This window comes from Hippocampus bargibanti, linkage group LG15, assembly GCF_051943395.1.
Source record: "Hippocampus bargibanti isolate YZ-2025 linkage group LG15, ASM5194339v1, whole genome shotgun sequence".
NCBI classification, from domain to species: Eukaryota; Metazoa; Chordata; class Actinopteri; order Syngnathiformes; family Syngnathidae; genus Hippocampus; species Hippocampus bargibanti.
In genome coordinates, this window is record NC_142748.1 from 3,613,821 (window position 1) to 3,640,155 (window position 26,335).

The following is a 26,335-nucleotide window of genomic DNA, read 5'->3' on the forward strand; positions in this document are numbered from 1 at the left end:
TTCTCAGCTCGGGCTCCTCAAGCCATGCATCCATGCATCCAGCCGCAGACTGTTTTCGCAGGTACAAAAAAAAGCACAATCGCCCCAGAACTGTTGCTGGACAATCACCATTAGATGTTCTGGTAGGCTTTTTTTTCCACTTTCCAACAATCGCTTGAAAGTTTGGACGAACAGTGTTATTTAGATGTTGTTTTGTTTCTAACTTCCTGCACTTTCTCAATTCTCCTGATAGCAAAGGTGACCTCAGTGACCTAAGAACCTTGTGAAGAGCAAAGATGTCAACCTATGATGAAAATTCCACTCCAGCTGTGTCTTTTTTTTGTTATAATCACAATATGGAAGGCACATGCAAACGATGCGCATTAGGCAGAAGATAGCCCACACCCAAATGTTGTTCTCTGATAACAGGCAAGGGAAAACACCCCTACTACCACGTATTCTTTACCACTACTTCTAGTTTACTTCGGAAAGAAGGAAATAATTCCCTTGATGATATCTTTTAACTTTGTGGAAAAAAATGGTTTATTATTATTTTTTGTGTTAGGCATCTTTTTGATATTGAGTTGAGGACCACCTGTTTTGTCCTTCTTTTTCTTATGCGCAGTTGCTAGCAATGCTGTCTAAGAAGGAGAAAGAGCTACTTGAAAATGTATGGAGGCAACTGACTCCTGTGGCTGAATACATTGGAGCAGATGCACTTCTTCGGTAAGTTCAAACTATATCCAAAATTCGATAGTAACTAAATTTGTGTTATTCAATCTTATAAATCAAATATTAATCATGTTGACATAATTATGGTGTGTTTTGACGCTCATGAAAAGTTGATTAAATAATCCAACTCGCTGTGGGTTGACCTTAAAAACAAAAGCCATTCAAAAAAATCAGCATTTAGATGTTTGTGAAGCGCTAATTGTTAGCTTAAAAACTTGTAGAATCTCATTCATCATAGCAGGCATCCTTGACTTTATTTTAATTACTTTAAATAATGATAGAAACTCTTTTGAGTTTTTCCCATGATGAGGTAAAGCACTAGAAAAATAGTTGGATGTGAAATATATTGAAAAAAAAAATGCTTTTAAAGCACTTTATGAGATGAAAAAAAATATAACTCATGCTATATTAGCACTAGCATCGATGCTAATGCTCAATTGTATCTTATTATATCTGGTTCTTTTTTAGGGAGCTCTCTTGTTATTATTTTTCACAATTCATGTTTCCTTCTTGTCTTTCCTTTTCTTTAATATGCACTGCTGTTTATATGATCAAATTAAATAAAAATATTAGATAATGCATCTTTAGCGTAGACATTAGCATCATCTAATTTACATTGAAAAGTCTGAATCAGTGCAGAAATCAATGCAGCCTAGTCATGTATGACTACGAGGATGCCTGCCTTGTAGATTGCTTTTCTAAAATAAATAAATAACGTGTAAATAAATAATGTGTAAATAAATAAATAATGTGTAAATAAATAAACAAATAATGCACAAATAAATAAATGAACAATGCATAAATAAATAATGCTAAATAATTCAATAAATAAATAATGAAAAATAAGTAAATAAATTAAAAAAAATAAGTGTCAAATATGACCAAACACAGTCTCACCATTGGCACCTTTATAGCTTATGTGCGAAACAATTGTCAGAGATGTTCAATCGGACACAGTGGACAAAGACTAGGACTCAGAAAGGTTGTCTTTACTACCGGCAGGAGACGTAGCCATCCATGACAGACGCCTGAATTCTGCAGTCCTCTGCCAAGCTATTTATTGAGAGTATATGCAACTTAAAGTGATACATTAGTAAAACATAGTTTTCTTGATTAGAATACCAGACCTTGAGTTGTAAGCACGAACAGCTGTAAGCAATAAAACATTGTCTTTTCCATGAACTGATACATTTGTAACGTGGCTTATGAGCTCTTCCTGTGAAGGAGTTTGAAGTCCTAAATTACTTTTTCCCAAGTCCTAAATTCTATCCAAGGCCAGATCTCCTTGATGAAGATAACAGTTTAACAAGCTGTTGACCTCAGATCGACTCCCGGTTGTCTGTGCTTCAATTGTGTATCACACATGTTGACTAAGCATATAACAGCATGAAACTTTTAAACATGATAACTTCTTAATATATTTGTGTACATAATTAAATATGTTTTGTCTCACTTTCATATGTTTTGAAACATTTGCCATTTATTTCTCATGTATCTCCCCAGAATGTTTACTGCTTTTCCCGGCAGCAAGACGTACTTTTCCCACCTTAACATCAGTCCAGGCTCTGATCACCTGTTCACCCACGGGAAGAAGATCGTTCTAGCCATAGCCGAGGGAGCTCAAAATATCGGCAGGCTGACGGAAACCCTGGCGCCGCTGCAGTCATTGCATGCCTACCTGCTGCGGATCGACCCGTCAAACTTCAAGGTGACTGAATGTACATGCCTTGTGATGTCATAAAAAAAATGGCTGCTGTATTATTCGAAGGTGTAGCGTTCAATCCCAGTTCCTGTGTGGAATTTTACATGTTATCCTCATCCCTCTGTGGGTTTTCTCCGGGTACTCCACTTTCCTCCCACAGTCCAATAACACGCATGGGAGGTTAATTGAACACTCTAAATTGTCCCTAGCTGTGATTGTGAGCACGGAGGGTTGTTGATTGATGTGTATCTTGCAAATGGCAACCGGTTCAGGGTGTCCTCCACCTGCTGCGATCGACTCCAGCACACGAGTGCCGCAAGTGAGCATAAGCAGTTTGGGTAACGGAAATGTAGATTTAAAATGTTAAGCCCTTGAGATGATCATGGATTGTCTTCCTTTCATTTCAGGTGTTTAAATAAATAAATACATACATAAATACATCGAAAACAAATAAATAAATAAAAACTAATGAATAAATAATAACCAAAGAAATAAATAGCATCTTATAAATAAATCCATTCATAAATAAATACATTGATAAATAAATGAATAGATGAATAAATGCATAGACAAATATATAAATAAATAGATAAATAAATAAATAAATAAATACATAGATAAATAATAAATAGATAAATAGATTGATATATATAGATAGATAAATCAATAAATAAGTAAATAAATACATAAATAAAAAGGAATACATAAAAAATCAATACATAAAAATCAATACATAAAAACAAATAAATAATGGAGAAATGCATAATTAATTAATGAAAAACACATGAATAAATAAAAACAAATAAATAAAGAACAACTTATGAATAAATACATACGTAAATTGATAAATTGATGAATAGATGAATAAATAAATTAATAAATAAAAATAAAAGAATTGACAAATAGATAAATCAATAAATAGATCAATAAATAGATAAATAGATAAATAGATGAATAAATAGATACATATATACATACATAAATACATACAAAGATAAATACATAAATGAATACATAAATAAAAAAATAAATACATATGAAATGAATATAGTATATGAAATGAATATATATGAAATGAATACATAAAAAATGAATACATACAAATAAATAATGAATACATAATGAATAGATAAATAAATAAATAGATCGATAAATAAATGAATAATACATATATACATATATAAATACATACAAAGATAAATACATAAATAAATACATAAATACATAAATAAATAAAAAATGAATATATATGAAATGAATATATATGAAATGAATACATAAAAAATGAATACATACAAATAAATAATGAATAAATAAATACGTACAACTTAATAAATAAAAACGAAATGAATCAATAAAAACCTCTAAATAAATACATAAATTGATAAGTACATAGATAAATTGATACATTGATGAAGAGATACAGTAAATAAATAAATACATAAATAAATACACATGTGCACATACACACACACACGCACACACACACACACACACACACAATAATAATAATAATGAGGCTTCACATGCTTCCAAATGTAATTGTTAAATATAAAGTTAACCAGAGCATTTTGGAATGAATTTGTGAGTTTTTATTCATGACCTTCGCTGTATTTTTCCCGATCTTCTCCTGCAGCATTTCTCCCAGTGTATGCTTGTGGCACTGGCTGTTCACATGGGCGAAGATTTTACGGAAGTCTTGCATGCCGCAATGGACAAATTCCTGTCAGCTTTTGCAGCGGTGCTCGCTGAGAAATACCGATGAGACTCCACCAATGTACAGTACGCAAAACATTTCATGTACAGTATTTATGTATGTATTTGTTGTAATAAAATGTGGAAATGAGATGACGTTTGTACTTCACATTCTAAAATCGGGGCACTGCATCTCTCAAATCAGGTTGAAGGGTGAGTACCATTTTAATATATCATCATACAAATATTGCTAAGTGAGCACGGAATCAGCGGTAGTGTCATTGAGAGTTTTGAAAGGCGCTTATAAATGAAAGGTTATAAACGGGCCTTCATTATTGGTATTTGAAAAAACGTTTACGTGCTTCGGTGCTGCTTATTGCATTAGCGATGGAGTTTAAATTGGCTTTTTTTGTATCTAGGTATTTCTTTCTCATGTATTTTACTATTGCTCACATTCAAGAATACCTTTATACTTTCTTATTCTTACTTTTTCAATGCATCTCTCTCTCTCTCGCTCTTTCTGTGTCAGTTTCTGCTAAAATTCAGAACAATGACAATATTCAAATGCAGGCTGAAAACATTTAACATTTGGATGCATACAGTGCATGACAACTATTTATCTTTACGCCAAGATTTTATGAAATGATTCTACTTCCCATAATTCCAGCCCCCAAATGGTGCTTTACGAATAAACACACCTTGCCTTGATGTTGTTTTTGAATCCATTGTCAGAAAAGATAATAGTAATAAAAAAACATATCTTTGGGCATGTTATTATGAATCTAATCGGAAAATTATGCGTGGGAAAGGGGCTTTTTTTCCCCCTGTTGTAATAATTAGCTACTATAAATCAATTTGCCACATCAGATGAACACATTATTTCGGATTGAATAATCTAAAAATAGTCCATCTAATTCATTTCATATTCATAACACACAAATTCATAAAACAATCACTTTTCAAAAGATTCCCAAAACAGCAGGTTTAACAATGCAGCTCTGAAGATTCTCAAAAAAAAGTAATTTGTTAAAAAAAAAAAAAAAGACCCACACACATTGTATAGTTTAATACAAAAAAATGTAATTCCCCAAATTGGAACAGGAACCAGCAACCTTCTCTGTGTATGTATTTTTTTATTTATTTTTTCCTCTCCCAAGGGGTCATTGTGTGAAGACGTAGATGACACCAAGAACATCCTAGATGAATAATCCCAAAAATATGTCAAGTCATGTCATGGAAAGTAAAGAAGGTAAGCATATTAGATTAAACCATGGTAACATACAGTATATTTGGCATAGGAAACGTATCCTTTGACGCAACCAGTCTTGGATTTTTTTTTCTGACACACATTGTATGAGTAAAAAGGCAATGTTGTTTTGGGTGATGCATTTTGTTCAGGGTTTGGGGAAAAAATCTATTTAAAAAAAGGATATGCCTTATAGTTTTGTTTTTCAGTAGGGCTGTTCTGAGCATAGTCCCTAGTTTTTATATTCTATTTAAAAAAAAATCATACACCAAAAAAAAATATAAATGAATGGACTTTAGTTGTGATATTTGGTATCTTAAATTGGTCATCTAAGAGAGACAAGTATTAAAAAATAACTAAATTAAAAAAATAATGAATAAATGAATGAATAAATAAATGAGAAAATAAATAAATAAATGAGAAAATAAATAAATGAGATCATAAGTTAATACGAAAATAAATGAATATAAAAATACATTAATACATACAGAAATAAATATATACATGCATAAATATATATATATAAATCAACAAACAAACAAATAAATAAAGGCAATTTAGTATTAAAACAAATATTTAGCCATCACTTTCCGATATATACACATTTTAATAAATATTTTTGTGATTCTCGTGGTAAATAGTATGTAAAAAAAATAATAATTTCCCTCAACAGCATTTAAGTAGCCGCGACATAATAAACAGTTGCAACGATTTGCTTTAGTAAAAAATAAATAAATTAAAAAAAATAATGAATAAATAAATAATAAATAAGTGAGAAAATAAATGAGAAAATAAATAAATGAGATAATAAGTTAAAACGAAAATAAATTAATACATACTGAAATAAATACATACATGGATAAATAAATAAATCAATAAATAAAGTCAATTTAGTATTAAAACAAATATTTAGCCATCACTTTTCCGATATATACACATTTTAATAAATATTTTTGTGATTCTCGTGGTAGTATGTAAGTATGTAGTAGTATGTAAAAAAAATAATTTTCCTCAACAGCATTTAACTAGCCGCGACATAATAAACAGTTGCAACGATTTGCTTTAGTGAGCTTTTATTTCATTTTGGAGAAGGCAAAAAACATATGAAAGAAAACACATGTCGAATGCCCATTTCCAATGTCTGGGTTTAGTGGTACTGCCTTCCCAGAGCAGACACAACCACGGACAAGAACTTCTGCCAGGAGGCCTGAATGTCAGCGTTGAAGCTATTTCCCATTTTGGCGGCAATGACGATGGTCAAACAGTCAGCCAGCAACTATGCGGGACACAAATGAAACAATTAAATTAAGATTTAGGTTTGTGATGACAGTTTTAGGTTGTTTTTTTTTAACATAAACTAGAAAATGAGATGTTATACTTTACCTTGAAGTTATCGGGATCCACGTGAAGCTTCTCGGAGTGCAGCACGCTCAGCTCGGCGTAGGTTTCCTTGATGTTGTCCATGTTCTTCAGAGCGCGATCCAGACCGTGCAGGATCTTGGTGCCGTGGGCAGCGATCTGGGGGTTGTTCTTGATGGCCTCGGCGTTGTAGAGGTTGCCGAAGGCGCCAAAGTACCTCTGGGTCCAGGGGTAAACGATCAGACACCTGCAAGGTCGACAAAGGTGATTAGTTCTCCGCCCGGCAATGTTGTTTAAATACAAAAATATGATCGATTGTACCTGGTCAGAGCCTTGGGGCCATCATCCTCGTAGTTCAGGTTGCCCATGATGGCGCTGATGGCAGAACGCTCTTGGTCAGTCCACACAACCATGTTGCCGCTTGTTTGTTTTGGTTCAAGCTTAGAGAGAAAAAAAGCTGAATAGAGTTTGAGAGTGACGAGGCGGTCTATTTAAACGTCTTCGGGGTGGCCCCCGCCCTATAGGAGAAGCCGCTACGATAGGCTGGAGATGCGTCAGATAGACCCGTAGAACCTTCGAGAACTTTCTAGATGATTCCATGCAGACTTTTTTGGACATAAAATGTATATTACATTGGAAAAAAAGCATCTTTTAGATGAAATCAAAGGATAGCATGAAACTGCAGGAACTTGTAGATGTTTAAATGACAATGCATGTGGATTTGAGTACTAATTTATTACGCCACCACAATGAACAAAATATGTTTTAAATGGCATCCAGAGTCATCAAGCACAATACAAGGGACACTATTTCAATTTAATTGGGCTCTAAAATATATATTTTTTTTAATTTATAAGAATTAAACGGAGGTCAGAAATGATTCAACATCCCAATTGAAACATTTTTTTCCATGTTCAAGAAAGCAAGTTAATGTCTCATAGGACACATTAAAAAAAAAAAATATATATATATATATATATATAGATAGATGTATGTGTGTGTATATGTATATATGTATATGTATATATGTGTGTGTATATATGTGTGTGTATATGTATATATGTGTATATATATATATATATATATATATGTATGTATATATATGTATATATATGTATGTATATATATATATGTATGTATTTATATTTATATTATTTATATATTATATGTATATTTATATATCAAACATGCTATACTATTAACATTACATTCATAAACATATTTCAACATAACACAGGTAATTTTGCATGAAACATTTAATTGACTCGTGTATTAACCTTGACAGAAATAAAAATTGATCATTTCCAAATTAGTTTTTAAATGTCAAGTGATTTAATAAATTTCTTAAATTCTCTATATTTTTTTATTTAAAAAAATATATAATATTCTCCATTTTATTCACATGTTTTTTTCCCCATGAATGTATTCTGAAATTATCCCTTGAACTGTCATGTTATGTCAGTGCGGACAGACAATTGAAAATACTGTATAAAAAATGCAATTGTATCCATGCACTTTTCCAGCTCTTTCCTTTATATCACTGCAACAATTGACAATGTTAATCATCTCATTATTCTTTACAATAATACTTTTCAACTGATCTGATTTTATACAAACAAACGAGAAATTGCATCTCAGGCCTATTTTACTAAATATTCAAACTTGCCTTTGGGCTTTTCATGTTTGAGTGTTATCTCCAAAAACCACGCCGAGGTTATCTTTAGGAGTGCCACCGTCCTCCACCCACTAATCCACTGCCAAAATTCACATGTGTTTTCGTGACAAAGATATCGCAAGGTTGTGAGCAGGATTGGGTTTTTTTTTCTGCAAATTTGAAAAGTATGTGACGCATGAAAAACAGGATAGAATAGAAAGAGACGTGATTATTTCAGCAATGGGAAAATATGGTTTTATAGCAAACAAGAGGACAGTAACAATACACATGATCTGGATTTTGTATTGTATTGCTTTTTTCAATTTATATACAGTAAAGTCTCGTTATATCGATATTCTCGGGAGTCGGAAAAAATATCGATATAACCAGACTATCGATATATCCGATCCTGCGGCATGTAAATTTTCTCCTTGCGTTCATAGAAATAGTATCGTAATAAGCAGTACTATCGATATAACCGATATCGATATAACATGACTTTACTTTATCTATATATACAGTATATGTACACACACACTGTCATTTTTACTTTTTTACTTATCCATCCCTCTCTAAAAGTATTACAATACTGAGGCTGATTCCTTTATTTTTTATGTAGATTAAAATATATATATATATATATATATATATATAGGATCAGTGGTTAGCACATTGACAGCACTGGGTTCAATTCCAGTTTTGGCCTTCCTGTTTAGACTTTGCATGTTCTCCCCCTGGGCCTGCGTGGGTTTTTTTTTCCCAAGTACTCCAGTTTCTGATCATATTCTGGAAAAATTCATAGCAGGTTAATGGAACATTGTAAATTGTCTCCAGGTGTGCTCCAGGTTGCTCATTTGTGAGTTCTGCGATTGGCCTGTGAAGGGTGTACCATCCCAATTGCCAAAAGACAGTTGGGATAGACTCCAGCATGACCCCGTGACCCTTGTGTTGAGAAGCGGAATAGAACATGGATGAATGACTAAAAATACATCACCACTTAACCTTGTTCGAGGTAATTCTACTTTCTTCTAATGCATGCAAACTTTGAAATGTGCACTTCTTTTCAATATGTATTTTCTTGTGTTCGATAGTGTAGACATGTATTACAATCTCCTTTGGCAGAAAATGTCATGAACTAAGACCACACCCATACAGCATTCCACTATCATAATTTTGCACACCACTTACTTACAATGACATGTTTCTGCGATATAAACAAGTAAGATTGTGATCCATTACTTCAAAATGTTTCCCACCATCATATGTGGCATATTGCAGGGCATTTTGGGGCATCAAATTCAATCTGTTATTTGTAAATTGTGTGGGGGTGAGAAACGACCCTGGTGAACTTATGAAGTCAATGAGACACACCATAGGTTTAAATACAAAAGTTGTATTTACTTACAGTATCTTCTTATATTATACATTTTATATACACTCCGGGGCATTCTATCAAAAATGCCTGCGCACTTATGTACTACATTTCACACATGTTAAGTATTTGGATATATTCAGTATTGTGAAAGGGTGCCGTGTCAATGTTGGCAGTCTTGGGTAGCTTGTCTGGAAGGAGGATCTGCCAGGTCTTTGAATCCCAGTTTTTCCAGTGGTTCCTTTGTCATAAGCTGGCTGTGATGCAAGATAAAAGCAAAACTTAAAATTTCTACTCGGTAAGCATTTCAGGAAATAGAATATTAAAAACTCACTGTTCCATACGGCATTCCAAGTAGGCTTTGGACTGGAGTCGACACTTTGAATTGTCAAAGCTGCTATCTCGCAAACATTTCATGAACGTCTCCTTGAAGGCTTTGCACTCTCCTGGAAGCCAAACAATAACAAGCACTGACTAACACCATCGCTCAAATATTTTTTTCTACTCATTGGCAGATACTTTAAACAGACTAACCCAAGTTACTATCACGAGAGATAGTTGCGATCACGTCCAGAATTGTGTCGCGTTGCAACGACAAACATTACAAAACGAATTGTGTAACGTACCAAAATGATCCAGTGGGAACGACCCTTTGTCAGGTGGTCGAGGTTGAAAACTCTTGGACCCGAAATTCATGGCAGTGGACATGTTTTGTTTTTAAAACACTATAGGAGCAACTGTCGCAGGTATGACGTCTGACGCGTATTTATGACGTACTAACTATAGACGGCAGCCATTTTTGTCGAGCCTTGCAAAACCGATAACTTGACACAAACGCTTTTTGTTACATTTAGTTAGAAAAGAAACGGTCTTCAAAAAAATAATAATAAAATAAAAGAATAGTAGGCGGCCTGGTCGTCGAGTGGTTAGCACATCGACTTCACAGTGCAATATAGTACAAAATAATACATAGTGGAACAAAGTGTTGAACAAAACAGTTAACGTAAAGTAAAATAATAAACACAACACAACTTAAAACATACAGTCACGCAATCCGGAAACAAAACTTTTCCCTCATATACTTTGTTGTGTAAAACAGTTTGGGTTAAAAAGGAGAGGAAAAAAAGTGAGGAGCTACCACCGGCTTCAATTCCAGTGTGCAGTTTGCATGTTCTCCCTGTGCTTACGTGCGGGTTTTTCGGGTCATCCGCTTTCTACCCACATTCGAAAAACATGCATGACATGCTGAATGTTTCCGGGTCTGAGTGTAAACTCGAATAGTTGTCAGTTTCGATGTGCACTGGTTCAGGGTGTCCCTCGCTTACTGCCCAGACAGCTGGGATAGGCTCCAGCATTCCCTGCAACCCTAGTGAGGATAAAGCGAATCAATGATAAACCAATATTAAATGTATATAATATTTATAATATTAATATAATGTGATAGCAAGGATAAAAAGACGTTGTGTAATGGACCTCAACAGGTTGTGCACCAAATGTGTCAATACCGCGAGTGGTGATCATTTTCCTTTTTGGGTTTATTTTAATGATGCAACATCACCACTGGGTGTCTCAGTGAACAAGCATGGACCGGTGATGGGCTTGAGCTGAATACAGCCAGCGAGGCAGGCACCAAAGCAATAAAGCCATTATACACAAGAGGGAGGAGAGAGCAAGAGAAAGAAAGAGAGCGAGAGCATCCGGCTGACAGACAGGTGATGGTCTGTTCTGTCTGTTTGCTTCCAGTCGGCGAATGCTTACTATGGAACCAGAGGGGAACAACCGGCTCCTTCAAGACGTGCTGGCCAGACCGGACAATGAGACGTGCGCGGACTGCGGAAACCCAGGTAACTATTTTTTTTTTTTTTTTTTTATTGATCACGGTGCACCTCTTGCTGTCATGTATATAATATCATATAAGTAGAGAAGCAGCCAATGAATAGAGACTGGATATGGAAGTGTCCTCTCATGAACCTGCTTTGTTCCTGCCCAAAGTGTGTGTGTGTGTGTGTCTGATGATGGCATCATGTAGTCTCCTACAAGCATCATTGGATCATACTCGTCTTATTTTGCACAACAGAACCAGTTCGGGTTCCTACAGTGGTGATTTAACCATAGATTGTGAATTGGAACATTGCATAGTCTATTATAAAACCAAGACAATATACTCCTTGTTGTAAGAACATTCAATTTTTTTTTGTCAAATAAAAACATGCAAGAATTAATGACAGTTACTTACAATGCTTTTTTAACGATACTATTTACCGTCCATAAGTAAATAACATCATTGTGCTCAAAATGTCTTCATAATTCAAGTATATATTTACATAAAAATCACAAACAGTAGACACCTGAGCATCTTTTTGTGGTATTCTTATGTCACTCCACAAGCTTGCTCATGGCACTCCCCCTCATACGATTTCTTGATCTTTTTAACACCCAAAATGCATGTTGCCTCCTATACTCCACCCCTCTTCTCCCAGAATTGATATGAAGCCAAAGTGGCCACAAAGGTTCCAGGCTGGGCCGAATGCCCAGTCGGCACTTGGAGGCAAGCCCACCAAAGATGCCTTGATGGTTCCTCTGAGGACTGGCTGCAGCTGAGCAATATTAGAGCCAGATTTGCTCTAGCAGGCTTGGGTGTAAAAATGTGTGAACACTCCCATAGGGGGAGCTTTGCAGACCCAGCCAACTGTTTTAAATACACCTGCACAATCTGTTCTTAAATACCTTTTGCCCAAAATATGATTTAACATGAATTGTATTTGCGATTTTTTTTTTGTGCAATAAGTACTAATGCTATTTACATATCAGTTGTCAATCAAACAATGTGTATGTGGAACTGCCGCAGCTTGGAATTGAAGCGGATTTACGTCAATGGATGCTACAGCTTCATGTTTACTTTCAACATTTAGCTTGTAACAGATGTGCATATTTCACCATGACGTTCCAGATCCACTGGTGAAAAGGAGGTGTTGATCCTCTCCGCTTTCATCTAGAACTGTTTCATACAACAAAGAGGGTGCAGAAAGTGCTTAAGATTGATTAACAGTGTCTTTTTGTTTTCATATTATTTTGTTCGTTTGACTTCAAGATGGCGCCACGAGAGTGGCTGCTATTCCAGTAGCTCCTGTATTTTGTTTTTCTACTTCTTCCTTTCCTTTCCTCGTACTTCCATAATTTTGCGACTGTGAAATGTAAAATTCTACACTGCGAGACTAATAAATACCGAGCTGGCTATCTATTTGCTATCTATTAGCTATCTGGCTGTATAGCTATCTATCTAACTGGCTATCTAGCTAGCTAGCTATCTGTCTATCTATAAGCTATCTATTAGCTAGCTAGCTTTCAATCGATTTGAGTTACTTTAGGGTTTAGTGAACGCGGGCGCATGTGGCTGCCGCTACACACCCGCAGAAAAACTTATTATGTGACTGAAAAGTGACTTTGAGAGTATTGGAAGGTGCTTATGAATGAAATCTATTATTATTATTATTATTATTATTATTATTATTATTATTAAGGCTAATCCAATCCAAAAGACATAAGTAGATTCAAATTGAATCTTTTAGCTTCTGAAAGCTGATATCAGGAATTCAAACATAAACACAGTAAGCTCCGGAGTATATCGTGTGAATAAAAATTGTCATTCCCATGATGATGAGTGACATCATGCTGATGATTTTATGCGGCTGCGATATCCCATAAGTCACTCAGATCCTGGCATGTCCAAATTACTTTGCGCAGATCTAGAAAGGGGCTATCCTAGCCACATCTTATGTGCCTTGTTTCTTTCTAGTATTGTCAAAAAGCACTATGGCGATCCGTACTGAGAACAGTGACCCCCTTGTGCGTCTTCCCTGCATGCGGTTTCATCAGACGGCCATGAAACGGTCTGACTCAGGCAACGATGACCTCATCGCTTGATGGATTGGTTCAGTGTGTACTCTGTTCTGTGTTTTGGAGCTGTCTGAAATGGTATGAGGGACATGAGATAAAAGATAACGTTTTAATAGCGTGTATGGAGGACAATTGGGTCTCTGGAGAAAATGACAGGTTTATATTGTTAGGGTAGACCAGTGGTTCTTAGTGTGGTTTGACAACCGCATTTGGGTTCTGTCTCATGGTATGCAAAAGTCCAACGTTATTTGCTCTAAGATTAGATCATTTTGTCGATAAATAAATACATAAATAAAGCCTAAAAGTATATTTTTCTTGGGGGGGAAAAAATAACTTTTTTTCCACATATTTTGACCGTTTATGAGGCTAAGAAAGATGTTCAAGTCGATATTAAGAGATGCATTCAATTCTGTTTGAATGATACATCTGCTTCGAACTCAATGTTGTTATTCCCAAAGCACTTTCAAAACAATCACCAACTGGATTTACTGAAAATGACATTTTGCCACGCTCTCGTGCATTTTTGAAATGTTGCCTGTGCTTTCAATTCATCTGTACCCTAAAATCTTACCCTAACAGTCCCTCACCCATTCCTCTTTTCTCCCCCACCTTTCCTTTTCCCTTCACCCTCTTGCCTCCTCTTGTCTTCTGCCTACAGAGCCAGACTGGGCATCACTGACACTGGGTGTGTTTGTTTGTCAGGCCTGCTCGCTCATTCATCGCGGCATCCCCCACATCAGCAGGGTCAAGTCGATTCAGGACACGTGGGAAGCGAGCGATGTGGAGGTGAGGTTCTTATAGCGAGTATTAAAAGGTCAGTGGGAGCTGTGTCGGCTTGTATGCGCTATCCAAATGACATTTCAAGGAGATGTGATGCGTAAAAATAAATAAAATGTCATAATCGGATGGGTGAGCAAGCTGAATTTTGTATCAAAGTTCAAGGAGGCTTGTTATTAGAGATACATGAGGTCATCCCTGTGGTGGTGATATTTTGAGTCATCCGGTGGCGATAAAGGAGACGTAGCGAAGGCTGAATGTTAAAAAATCAGAATGATGAAATAATACAATACAATAGCACATTATACGTAGAATAAGGTATATTGTGTGTAGTTTTAAGGCTTATTTAGTTGAAAATTATATTTTATGGAACTGATTATTCTCATTTTAATGGTTTCCTATGGGAAATTATTTTTTGGGATACACACTTTTCACCTTACACACCAGTAAAGTACGTAAGCCAAGGCCCCACTGTATAGCGGTGAGAAAAAGATGCCTCACTCCATATGTAAGTGAGTAAATGTCCGTCACCCAGTATCTTAGAAGATATGGCGTTGTCTTCGGAAGTATTAAACGATTGATATACTTTCAGTGATCCAGTTTAAGAATAAATACTGTCTAACATGTATGTTTCTGTCTTGCAGCTTCTTGCAGATTTGGGAAACAATGTCGCTAAAGCTAAATATGAACAGAATGTTCCGGCTTTCTATTATAGACCAAGGCATACTGACTGCAAGTAAGTCGACTCATTGACCAATCAATAAAGGCAGAAATCAATCAACCCTCCTTTTTTATTTTGTTTGTTTGCATGTGTCATGTGACCAGTCCTTACCAATGATCCTGATCGGGACATGAGGATAAACATGTCAAAGGACCAAAAGAAGCGATAGGCCTGTACAACGATCCATTTATTTATTTACTTATTTATTTATTTACTCACTTATTTAATTAATTAACTAATTAATGTATGTATTTAATTTTATGTGTGTGCATATATTTGTGTTTATTTGTCTATTTAGTTTTTATCTATATCTATTTTTATTTCTGTATGTATGAATTTATTCATCTTTTTTTATATATGTTTTTTATTATTTATTCATCATTTTTTTCCTGTGTGAATTTTATTTATTTATTCATCCATTTTATGTATTTATTTATTAATCTATTTTTATTTATTCATCTGTTTTTATGTATGTTTTTTTATTATTTTTTTAATTCATCATTTTTTTCTGTGTGTATTTTATTTATTTATTCATCCATTTTTATGTGTTTATTTATTAATCTATTTTTATTTATTCATCTGTTTTTATGTATGTTTTTTTAATTATTTTTTTAATTTATTCATCATTTTTTTCCTGTGTGAATTTTATTTATTTATTCATCCATTTTTATGTATTTATTTATTTATTAATCTATTTTTATTTATTCATCTGTTTTTATGTATGTTTTTTTATTATTTTTTTAATTTATTCATCATTTTTTTCTGTGTGTATTTTATTTATTTATTCATCCATTTTTATGTATTTATTTATTAATCTATTTTTATTTATTCATCTGTTTTTATGTATGTATTTTTTTCCATCAATTTTTATGTGTGTATTTTATTTATTTATTTATTTATTATGTATTTATTATTTATTGTTTATTTATTTATTAATTATTTATTTATTATTGATTTGGTGCATGACAGAGTTAATAAGTTATGGCAAAGTATATAATAAATTAGATGGGGGTGTTTCATAGCTGCATCAATAGGGGAAGAGAAACATAGTACACAGTACACATGATACAGTTTGTTTTACTTTGAAAATGTGCAATTTGCACTCGGACATGAATGAATGAAAGCAGACAAACCAAACGGCCAAAAAAAAAAAAACAATATCAAGCTGCTAAATACGCAAAAAGAAAAACAACTTTAGCAATTAGCTAACTGTGTATGCCGCTAGAGCTCGCACAACTGTGTTGTTGTTGTTGTTTTTTTACCCAAATTTGCTAAAATTGCATTTATTATGGCTGTTGTCTTGGGAAAGTAATTGAAACAAATTCTATAATTTATGGATGTAAATATGGTGTGATATTTTTAAATGTGATTTAAGCCTAAAATATGATTTTTGGTTCTGCTTGAAGACTTATCTTAGTCACTATGCATTGTTTGGGTGAGGAGATGCCATTGGCACACTCTCATCTTTTTGGTCTGCCTTCCAGTTACGGTACTTCACTCTGATCGGTTCCAACCATGAAACGTGTCATTGTGTTTCCAGGATGCTTCGGGAGCAATGGATCCGAGCCAAGTACGAGAGGAATGAATTTGAGTTCATTGAGAAGCAAGAACCTTACACTGCAGGTACGCCAAGAATCGCCTTGGGTTTTTCGCATTATGTCATGATTGTTGTTTTCAATATTATTCGTTGTTTTTTTTCCCTTTTCATGTGTATCTGTTTTTCTTTTTTTCTTCTTCTTGTTTCTTTTTCCCCTTTTTTTTCTTTTTTCTCTTTTCTCTTATTTTTCTAGTTTTCTTTTTTTCTTTCTTATCATGTTAAAGGATGCATTTAAGGGCTATCGTGTTCTTCAAACTTTTGCTGTTTATTTGAGGTTGGGCGCCTATTTTAGATACTATTATTTTATTAATTATTATTCTTTCTTTTTACTTTTGTCTTGTTTCTTTTTCCTTGTTTCTGTTTCTTTTCTTCTGTTTTTTCTTATCTTTTTTCTCTTTTCTTTTTCTTTTTTACCTTTTTTTATTTTCCTTTTTTCTTTTTTTTCTTATTTTTCTTGTTTTCTTTTTTTACTCTTATTTTCCCCGTCATCAGGTTACAGTGTGCATGCTGAGTGTGCTATTTTTATTTGAGGTTGGGTGCCTATTTTAGACATTATTATTTTATTTATTATTTATAATTATTTTATAGTTATATTGTATTTATTAAGTATTATTCTTTCTTTTTTTTTTTGTCTTTTTCTTTTTTCATTTTTCTTTTTTCATTTTCTTTTTTGTTTTTTGTTTTTTGTTTTTTTTATTTTTTATTTTTTATTTTTTATTTTTTATTTTGTATTTTGTATTTTTTATTTTTGTTATTATTTATTTCTTATTTATTTGTTATATATATATATATATATATATATAATAAAGTCTCGTTATATCGATATCGGATAAATCGATAGTCCCGGTTATATCAATACTATTTCTATGCACGCACGGAGAAAATTACATGCAAACAGGGTCGGATATATCGATAGTCCCGGTTATATCGATATTTTTTCGGACTCCCTTGAATATCGATATAACGAGACTTTACTGTATATTCTTTTTTCTTTTCTTTTTCCTTTTTTTCTTCTTTTTCTCTTTTTTCTTTCTGTCCTTTCTTTTTTCTTTCTTTTATTCTCTTTTCTTTCTTTTTTCCTCTTTTTTCGTGTTTCAATTTTTTTTCTTTGTTATAAAATCAAACAGCGATTAACTGTTGATTTGAAATGCTCACACAACACATTCAGTCTGCATTCACTCCTCAAACTCCACTATTATCGTGTGCGTGTGTGTGCGCGTGTTCATCACTTTCTTATTGTCCTGAAGTGACCTCACCCATCCATTGTTGCTGTGGAAAACCATCTATATGCACACACACACACACAAATTACAAAATACATCATCCGCAGAGCGCAAAGTAATAAGAGTCATAGTATCAAGCTTTCTTCATCCTCGCCAAGTTGCATCTGTGTGCCTGTGTGTTTGTGCATGTTCATGTGTGTGGATTGAGATTGACTATTGTAACATAGCCTCGGTGCTAGGCTAATATCAGCATTGATTGTAAATGTAGAGGAGTGAAATCCAGGAGAGTGTACCGGGAAGAAGTCATGGGTGGGTACAGAGAGACCAATTGATTGAAGAGTCAATGCCAGTAGAGGTGAATGTTTCATGTCACAGAGTCGCAGACACAAAGGCTCATCGCACACATACATGTACGCACACACTGCAGCCCATCCACCCACACGGTACAATTGGCGCTTAGCACAAGAAGACAAAAAGCAAGGCAGCCAAGTGCCAGGGAGAAAAAAAAGGGAAAATGGAAATAAGCAGCAGCAAGGCGGGAGAACAGAAGACATGCAATTACGCTACTGTAATTTATTGTCCATATGTGGGGTTTGATGCTGAAACTGAATGTAGCTAAAACCTTGCTAGTCAATATTTTAGTCCAAACAAGGGACCACTTTATGTTGTGATATGCAATTTGCATAACATTGGTAACGGGGCTGTTCATGGCTTTGCTTGAAGTGATCAAACAACTGTGGATAATCAAACCACTGTTTCTCTGCCCCTTTTCTATCACCCTTGCAAAGCACTCCCACTTTTATTTGTAACGCCCCAATTGAGAGGCAACATCCGACTTTCTTTCTCCATGATAAGCCTAATTATGACACTTAAGAAAATAAGACATGCGTAAGACAATATGATTTAATTTTGGATTGGCTCTCATGGGTAAAAATCAAATCTATTTCATGAGAAAATGAACTTCTGAGGTCAAATGTCACCTGCTGGGTAACCCGCCCCACTGACTATGATGTACTCCAATTGTTTTACATTAATAAATGTAGGTATGTAGGTCTCTTTTTACATATTTATTTATGTATTTAACTTTTTACACATTTATATACACATTTATCTTTGTACATATTTATTTATGTATTTATATTTTTACACGTTTATTTATGTATTCATTTTTACATGTTTATTTATGTATTTATCTTTTTGCACATTAATGATGTATTTTATCCTTTTGCACATTTATGGATGTATTTATCTTTTTGCACATTTATTGATATATTTTCTTCTTTTACACATTTATTGATGCATTTTATCCTTTTGCTCATTTATTTATGTATTTTATATTTCTACATATTTATTTATATCTATGTTTTGAAACATTCGTTTATGTAGTTTATCCTTTTGCACATGCACATTTATTTACACATTTATCTTTGTACATATTTATTCATATTTTTACACGTTTATTTATGTATTCATTTTTACACGTTTATTTATGTATTTATCTTTTTGCACATTAATGATGTATTTTATCCTTTTGCACATTTATGGATGTATTTATCTTTTTACACATTTATTTATGTATTTGATATTTTTATACATTTATTTACGTATTTTATCTTTTTGCACATTTATTTAGGTAATTTATCTTTTTATATATATTTATGCATTTATTTATAAAATATTTTTTTAAATATTTCTTTTAAAATAAATATTTATTTATTTATTGTTTTTTTGTGTGAGTAAATTTGACCCATTTCCACGACTGATTTGTTGTTCTCAAAGCCAGACATTTAATTGCTACCACTTATTTACTCTTATTTTTTGAAATATTTTTTTTGCAGAGGAGTCCTCCAATTCACAACAGAAATAGATCCAGATAAGGAAGATTTGCCTGCAGATAAGAACATATTGGCTGATAGAAAGAAACAAATATCGCGAGAAAATGGAGACAACGTAGACTGAGCCTTTGGCCAAAATAGAGTTAAAATGAATTATGCGTGCTTAAAATAGAACAGAATATTACGAACAAGGAAATTATCCAGCAGCGAGACAGTTTGTGCCTTGCACTTCCTTCCACATTCCCTCTCGGGTACAAGATGTCACCGCCATCGATTCAAAATGTTCTCCTCGCCCGTTTTACTCAAATATATTCATTTTTTCACCCGTTCAGGATACCGTGAGGGGTTTCTATGGAAACGAGGACGAGACAACGGTCAGTTTCTCAGCCGAAAGTTCATCCTGTCCGAGAGGGAGGGGGCCCTGAAATACTTCAACAAGCAAGATGTGAGAACAATTCTGCTTTTGATGCTAAAAACGTATCTGTTTTGCAGCCAAGAAGTTAAACTCTGTGTTTTGTTTGTGTTTCGTAATGGCAAGGCCAGGGATCCCAAGGCAGTTATGAAAATCGAGACCCTCAATGCCACCTTCCAACCGGCCAAGATTGGCAACCCTTGCGGCCTGCAGATCACCTACCTGAAAGACAACAGCACAAGGAACATCTTTGTCTACCACAGTGACGCTAAGGTGTGTAAACAGAGGTTATTGTCGGTCACAGGAAGGAATATCATACAAGTGAATCAGGGTTCATTTTAACAGTATCTTTTCAGCATTGCTGTGTGTCACTGGACGGAAAATCAACGTGTTAGAAAATTGGGATTCATTTTACTAATTTCTTGCGTGTCTTTTTTAAACCATGTACTGGTTTAAATAAATAGACAGACAGACAGACAGACAGATAAATAGACAAATGCAGAAATAAATAAAGAAATAAAATACAGAAATAAAATACAAAAATAAATACAGAAATATTACATAAATAAATAAATAACAGAGTAAATACAGAAATAAAGTTAGAAATATATACACAAATAAATGAATAAATAAATAAATAGACTGATAAATAGACAAATACAGAAATAAATAAGGAAATAAATACGGAAATAATTACAGAAATAAATACGGAAATATTACATAAATAAATAAATAAATAAATAAATGAAGACAGAAATATGTACACAAATAAATAAATAAATAAATAAACAAATAAATCAATAGATCGACTGATAAATAGACAAATACAGAAACAAATACTGTACATAAATAAATACAGAAATAAATACGGAAATAATTACAGAAATAACTACAGAAATATTACATAAATAAATAAATAACAAAGTAAATACAGAAATAAAGACAGAAATATGTACACAAATAAATGAATAAATAAATAGATAAATAGACTGATAAATAGACAAATACAGAAACAAATACTGTACATAAATAAATACGGAAATAAATACGGAAATAATTACGGAAATAACTACAGAAATATTACATAAATAAATAAATAAATAAATAAATAAATACATAAATAAATAAATAACAAAGTAAATACAGAAATGAAGACAGAAATATGTACACAAATAAATGAATAAATAAATAAATAAATAGATCGACTGATAAATAGACAAATACAGAAACAAATACTGTACATAAATAAATATAGAAATAAATACATAAAAACATGAATAAATACATACAGAAATACATAAATAAATACACAAATAAACACATAAATAAGTACGGAAATAAATACATAAATAAATAAATAAATACATGAATAAACAATTAAATAAATACAGAAATACATACACAAATAAATAAACAAATAAATACATACATACATAAATACACTAAAGCAAACACTAAAACTAAGTCTTCAAATATTAAAAAATAACAACATCCAACTCAAATTGAAATTAAACTCCAATGAAAACCCCAAACCATGCACCACATCCCTGATTTTAACACATACTCATTAGACCATGCACACAAATGCGAATGCACATCTCACATTTTTGTAAGTACTTTTCATGGGAAAACAGGAAAGAAAATATCGTTTTTACTGAGCCGTGCAGATATTAAGTGCGAAAATTCTTTATTTGACTCTCAAGAGGGAGTGTTTTGCCATAAATGGCAATTTCACTTCGGGATGTACTCACATTTGTTGCCAGGGTTCACATGCACACTTTGAATGAACTGCTTGGAGAGTAAATAGATCAAATTAAAAGGATAAGAGTGGAGCCAGAGGAAGACGTTGTTGTATTTTAAAGCATATTCCCCCCTCTTCTGGCCAAGTAGTGGCACATCCAGTTCATCGGGTTCAGTCAGTCTCCTTAAGATGGTTTCGGTATGACGCTGTAGCGTAAACGTTAATAACCCAAATTATCTCGAAGCCTTCTCAACCATATCTAAAAGTATTGTTTTCGTATCAGCTGTTTGTTTTTCTTTCCCAGGAAATGGTCGACTGGTTCAATGCAATCAGAGCGGCCAGGTTCCATTACCTCCAAGTGGCCTTCCCTGGAGCAAGTAACGAGGAGGTAAGCATGGATGACCTCATTCGAAAGGGCTTTGCCCAAATTCATTTGTAGCTTTTCTTAAATAATAATATTGGGACTACCTTTTTTTTTTTTTTACATTATAAGCATTTGTCTCAAAGACAGATGAACCAGGACTTGCTATTTTAATTATTCATATAGCCTCAGTACTGAAGATGCATATTAATCTTGAAACGTTGTTTCCTCAAGTGAAGCAAAGAAACCCATATTTCATATTTAATCCATGCTTCTTTTTCACTTTCGTTTTTGTTACTTTTCAGCTAGTGCCGAAATTGACCCGAAACTTCATGAAGGAAGGTTTCATGGAGAAAACGGGCCCAAAGGTTTGATTGCCGGTCGTCGTTCCATGTTATCGTGTCCTATGAGAGAGCGGCAAATTCTTTGATTACACTGAAATGCAGTCGTGGGCCGTGGATTTCATTGCTAGGCCTTCTGTAGTGCTACGTCTGAATCAATCCACAGCTGCGAGTGTGGTGTGATTTTCTATATGTCCACTAGAGGGTGCCAATAGCGAGGAAATAATCTGTGACTTGGAGAAATTTAAGAAATGCTGTCATTAAACTGTTCAATTTTTTACGATGAACGTGTGGATTCATGATAACCTCATACATTTTAACTATAATTTGCTATTTATGCTAGCTTCAGAACTGTCCAACCTTTCCGAATGATATCCATCTAAGTCCGTCTTGAAAATGTCTTTAACATCATCTGTGCAATGAAATCCATTTCTGATGCATCTCGCTACAGATACAATGTGCTAGCTCTGGCCAGTATGCTCTTATCACTAGCGGCTGGTAATACTATGATTGGCTAGTGACTAGCCAATCATGTGACGAGCCAATCATAGATTTCGAAAACTGCCGTTTACAGTGCCTTCCAGAAGACCTTTAGTTGCCAACTCGAATTCTGATTGGTTAACGCAACAGTTTCATCGACATTTATTTTTACGCTCCAGGGCCTGCGGAACTGTTTGTGAAGGCGTCCAGGTAGATGATGGCTGAAATGTGATTGGTTAAATGCTTAAATACAAAAAGACACATCTGGAAGCAGCGCAACAGGAGAAAAGCAATGCAATCTAATTCACATTAGTTTATGATTCTGATATTTTTAGGCCAGCAGAGAAGGCCTTTCATGCCCTGACGGTATTCTCTTCCTGTTTTGATGTTGACTTTTGCTGGCGCAGCACACGGAGGGCTTCAAGAAGAGGTGGTTCACGATGGATGACCGACGACTGATGTATTTTAAAGACCCCTTGGTATAATACAACACACACCTTCGCTCCACTTTTGTGACTTTTGCTGACTGCAGCGATATTTTCCTTGAACCGAGCTCTCGGTGCTTGTTGCAGGACGCCTACGCTCGCGGCGAAGTGTTCATCGGGAGTAAAGAGAACAGTTACACCGTTCTGCCTGGCCTGCCTTCAACCATTCAGGGCTACCATTGGAATCACGGCATCACCATCGTTACACCAGACCGCAAGTTCCTGTTTGCCTGCGAGACCGAGGCTGAGCAACGAGACTGGATCGCAGCCTTTCAGAGAGTTATGAATCGACCAATGAGGCCGCAGGAGTACGCAGGTATGAAAGCTCGGCCGAGTTTATTCAAAATCCGCATTTTTTAAAATTTATTCTGTATTTATCCATTACATGTCTTTGTTTTAATTTGTAACATATGCAACCGTGAGACATTTTCTGAGACTTTTAAAACGACTTTTTGAAGGCTTTAACCCTTTTGCGCACAGCGGTCACTGCAGTGGAGCAGGTGATGATGTTATACAAGGTTCAGAAGATTATAATACAATGCATCTTGATTTATATAGCGCTTTCACAACAGCTGACTCTGTAACAAAAAGCGCCATAAAAAACACTTAACATAAAGTAAAATAAGATTTAGAATATTTTGTTAAATAATAATACACAATAAATAAATAGATACATAAATAGATGAATAAACAGAAGCAAACAAATACACAAATAATGCAGAATTGCAGAATGCAGAATGCATGAATGCAGAATGCGTGCATGTATGAATGCATGAATGCAGACTGCATGAATGCAGAATGCTTGCATAATTGCATAATTAATTCATGAATAATAATAATAATAAATGAATGTATTTATGCATGCATAAATGTGTGCATAAATGCACGTGTAAATGCATGCATAAATACATACATGCATACATGCATACATAAATACATACATGTATAAATGCAGACATAAATACATACATGCATAATGCATAAATGCATACATACATACCTAAATGCATAAATACATACATAAATCATGTTGCACCAAAAAGCCGCCAGAAGAGGGCGTCCAAGCTCCATATAAGGAATTTATCAGATTGTGGAAGCGGAGGTGGCCACTGGAGGTCGCCATTTTGTGCCTCTTTTCTGGTGATCCATTGTTGCCCCAATGTTGCCTCAAAATGGCACTGAATAAATTATTTAATCGATTGCAAACGTGTATGCTTTCCTCTTCAGAACTATTTGAATCATATTTATAACTCGACGTGTAACAATAAAGCATATTCTCTGAATCTGAAGCCATTGTTTGGATTCTCCAGCAATACAAGACGTCTTGGCGTGACGTCACGAACTTTCTGAAAATGCCCAATTCGCCGCTCAATTTTTTGCAAATTTTGGACAATTTAAGTCATTTTTATTGGTGTTTTGCATTTGACTAAAAATATCATACTGTGTGTTTTGGGTATTTTAGATGCTATAAAACGTGTTTCTGATGTCAGTTAAAAAACAAACAAGTGACGTCGGTTGCCCTTTAAGAGAGTTAAGCTTGGCTATCACGTCAAAATTAGCTCCGGCTTTTTATGCAGCCAAGATGTTCATGTTTAGGGTGGAGAAAGCCGATGTAGCAGTTGTTTATTATATCATATTTTCACAAAATACTTACACTTTGTTGTTGTTTTTCATTTTTTTGCAGTGGAGGCTCATTTTAAACACAAGCCTTGAGGCCTTAGAAGAAAAAAAAAGCAAGACCGCATCAAGATTTGACCTGGTCTCTTTCGGATCAAAAACAGACCGCAGACTGTGGCTTGAGGCAAGGGGTGGGTCGTATCCAGGAGTGGGTAGACCCCCATGAGGAAAGATAAGTCACACAAGACAGGTTGATACCATTGAACGCGTTCTGTAGAAAGTGAACATGGGAATATGTGGTCCAAGAGTGAATTTTTGCAGGAACCTGTAGGAGACATGTCGTCCCTGTCCTGGAATTTTGTCTCGTGAGTGGTTTTACCTCCCTCAACTCTCATGAATTGATATTTACATGTTAGTCATATCACACGGCTGAATTGTGAACTCTAGGGCGTGTATGTGGGTACATTTTAAATGAGTTGGATGCCATGCTAAACCTATATCCATAAAGTACTGTTGATCATAAATATGCAGTCAAAACACAAATTATCAGTGACTGGTCGCTTTTAACAACTGCGGGGAAGTTCTTTTTAAGCCTATCCAGTATATGACAACTTTTGCCTTTGTTTGCTCTCTTGAACTCATTGCGATACTGTAACTGATGCATTGAAGGATTGTAATGTGATGGGACTGTGTTTACGAGTGTTTTATTTATTTATGTGGCTTTTTAAGAGCGATCATAGTGATCATTTAATCACAATAAATTGTTTTATTATAAAACCCTAATACTGTACACATGAAGGTGTAATGTGTTTGTTGTCTGTGTACACGCCAGTATTTTGAAATAATGCTCTGATTTCAGTGCGAGTTTTGTGGCTGTTGCTGATATTTTATAGTTAAAAATTCAACTACGTATTATATTTTCCATGCAGATTTGAGAACATAGATGAACTAACACATCTAAATGAAAAAAAAAAAACATCTAACTGCACCGTAGCAAACTAAATCCTTTTTCAGCAATTTTTCTCAGTTAGCTTTCTGTTGGTTGTGAATCGAATTTATGCATGTTTTTTTTTACATCAAACCAGATTTCAAATTTACCTGTTTGTCAC

At 34.2% G+C, this 26,335-nt stretch overlaps 4 protein-coding genes across 10 annotated transcripts; 2 read left to right on the top strand and 2 right to left on the bottom strand.

Annotated features, from left to right (window-relative positions):
* hbae4 (hemoglobin alpha embryonic-4) lies at positions 1–5,706 on the top strand. Of its 3 annotated transcripts, XM_089015396.1 has the most exons (5): positions 1–122; positions 233–408; positions 605–705; positions 2,215–2,419; positions 4,050–4,818. In XM_089015396.1, the coding sequence occupies exons 3-5, from the start codon at positions 614–616 to the stop codon at positions 4,176–4,178; spliced, it is 426 nt and encodes a 141-aa protein (XP_088871522.1). In that variant the 5' UTR covers positions 1–122; positions 233–408; positions 605–613; the 3' UTR covers positions 4,179–4,818. The 3 variants fall into 3 exon arrangements, with proteins under 3 accessions (XP_088871522.1, XP_088871521.1, XP_088871520.1); XM_089015394.1 differs by lacking the exons at positions 1–122; positions 233–408 and adding an exon at positions 5,266–5,706 and having other exon boundaries at positions 4,050–4,195; XM_089015395.1 differs by lacking the exons at positions 1–122; positions 233–408 and having other exon boundaries at positions 418–705; positions 4,050–4,817.
* Positions 5,707–6,410: 704 nt separating this feature from the next.
* Positions 6,411–7,195, bottom strand: LOC148887117 (hemoglobin subunit beta-1-like). Its single transcript, XM_089015386.1, has 3 exons — positions 7,035–7,195; positions 6,738–6,960; positions 6,411–6,630 (listed from the first exon to the last, which is right to left on the bottom strand). Exons 1-3 carry the CDS (start codon positions 7,124–7,126, stop codon positions 6,502–6,504), a joined length of 444 nt encoding a protein of 147 aa, XP_088871512.1. The 5' UTR covers positions 7,127–7,195; the 3' UTR covers positions 6,411–6,501.
* An 836-nt stretch (positions 7,196–8,031) lies between these two features.
* LOC148887118 (arf-GAP with dual PH domain-containing protein 1) lies at positions 8,032–26,314 on the top strand. 5 transcript variants are annotated; one of them, XM_089015923.1, is made up of 12 exons: positions 8,032–9,379; positions 11,483–11,583; positions 14,339–14,422; positions 15,058–15,149; positions 16,675–16,757; positions 20,122–20,234; positions 20,328–20,474; positions 22,247–22,330; positions 22,609–22,671; positions 23,532–23,603; positions 23,697–23,925; positions 25,294–26,314. In XM_089015923.1, exons 1-12 carry the CDS (start codon positions 9,343–9,345, stop codon positions 25,320–25,322), a joined length of 1,134 nt encoding a protein of 377 aa, XP_088872049.1. In that variant the 5' UTR covers positions 8,032–9,342; the 3' UTR covers positions 25,323–26,314. The 5 variants fall into 5 exon arrangements, 4 of the variants coding, with proteins under 4 accessions (XP_088872049.1, XP_088872048.1, XP_088872050.1 ...); XM_089015922.1 differs by having other exon boundaries at positions 8,039–9,379; positions 14,295–14,422; positions 25,294–26,305; XR_016117624.1 differs by lacking the exon at positions 8,032–9,379 and having other exon boundaries at positions 11,204–11,583; positions 14,295–14,422; positions 25,294–25,476; positions 25,548–26,308.
* On the bottom strand, positions 9,422–10,503 carry cox19 (cytochrome c oxidase assembly factor COX19). The gene is made up of 3 exons (XM_089015763.1): positions 10,366–10,503; positions 10,074–10,185; positions 9,422–9,996 (listed from the first exon to the last, which is right to left on the bottom strand). Exons 1-3 carry the CDS (start codon positions 10,445–10,447, stop codon positions 9,903–9,905), a joined length of 288 nt encoding a protein of 95 aa, XP_088871889.1. The 5' UTR covers positions 10,448–10,503; the 3' UTR covers positions 9,422–9,902.
* Positions 26,315–26,335: the final 21 nt, after the last annotated feature.

Bases quoted from the DNA above. Each gene is read 5' to 3' on its own strand.
- hbae4 (XM_089015396.1), top strand. From the start codon at position 614: ATGCTGTCTAAGAAGGAGAAAGAGCTACTTGAAAATGTATGGAGGCAA. The intron at 706-2,214 runs GTAAGTTCAAAC...GTATCTCCCCAG, and splicing joins GGAGCAGATGCACTTCTTCG to AATGTTTACTGCTTTTCCCG. The intron at 2,420-4,049 runs GTGACTGAATGT...CTTCTCCTGCAG, and splicing joins TCGACCCGTCAAACTTCAAG to CATTTCTCCCAGTGTATGCT.
- LOC148887117 (XM_089015386.1), bottom strand. From the start codon at position 7,126: ATGGTTGTGTGGACTGACCAAGAGCGTTCTGCCATCAGCGCCATCATG. The intron at 6,961-7,034 runs GTACAATCGATC...TCGACCTTGCAG, and splicing joins GGCCCCAAGGCTCTGACCAG to GTGTCTGATCGTTTACCCCT. The intron at 6,631-6,737 runs GTAAAGTATAAC...TGTCCCGCATAG, and splicing joins TGGATCCCGATAACTTCAAG to TTGCTGGCTGACTGTTTGAC.
- LOC148887118 (XM_089015923.1), top strand. From the start codon at position 9,343: ATGACTAAAAATACATCACCACTTAACCTTGTTCGAG. The intron at 20,475-22,246 runs GTGTGTAAACAG...TTTCTTTCCCAG, and splicing joins TCTACCACAGTGACGCTAAG to GAAATGGTCGACTGGTTCAA. The intron at 23,604-23,696 runs GTATAATACAAC...TGCTTGTTGCAG, and splicing joins TGTATTTTAAAGACCCCTTG to GACGCCTACGCTCGCGGCGA.
- cox19 (XM_089015763.1), bottom strand. From the start codon at position 10,447: ATGTCCACTGCCATGAATTTCGGGTCCAAGAGTTTTCAACCTCGACCA. The intron at 10,186-10,365 runs GTACGTTACACA...TTTGGCTTCCAG, and splicing joins GTTCCCACTGGATCATTTTG to GAGAGTGCAAAGCCTTCAAG. The intron at 9,997-10,073 runs GTGAGTTTTTAA...CTTGCATCACAG, and splicing joins TTGGAATGCCGTATGGAACA to CCAGCTTATGACAAAGGAAC.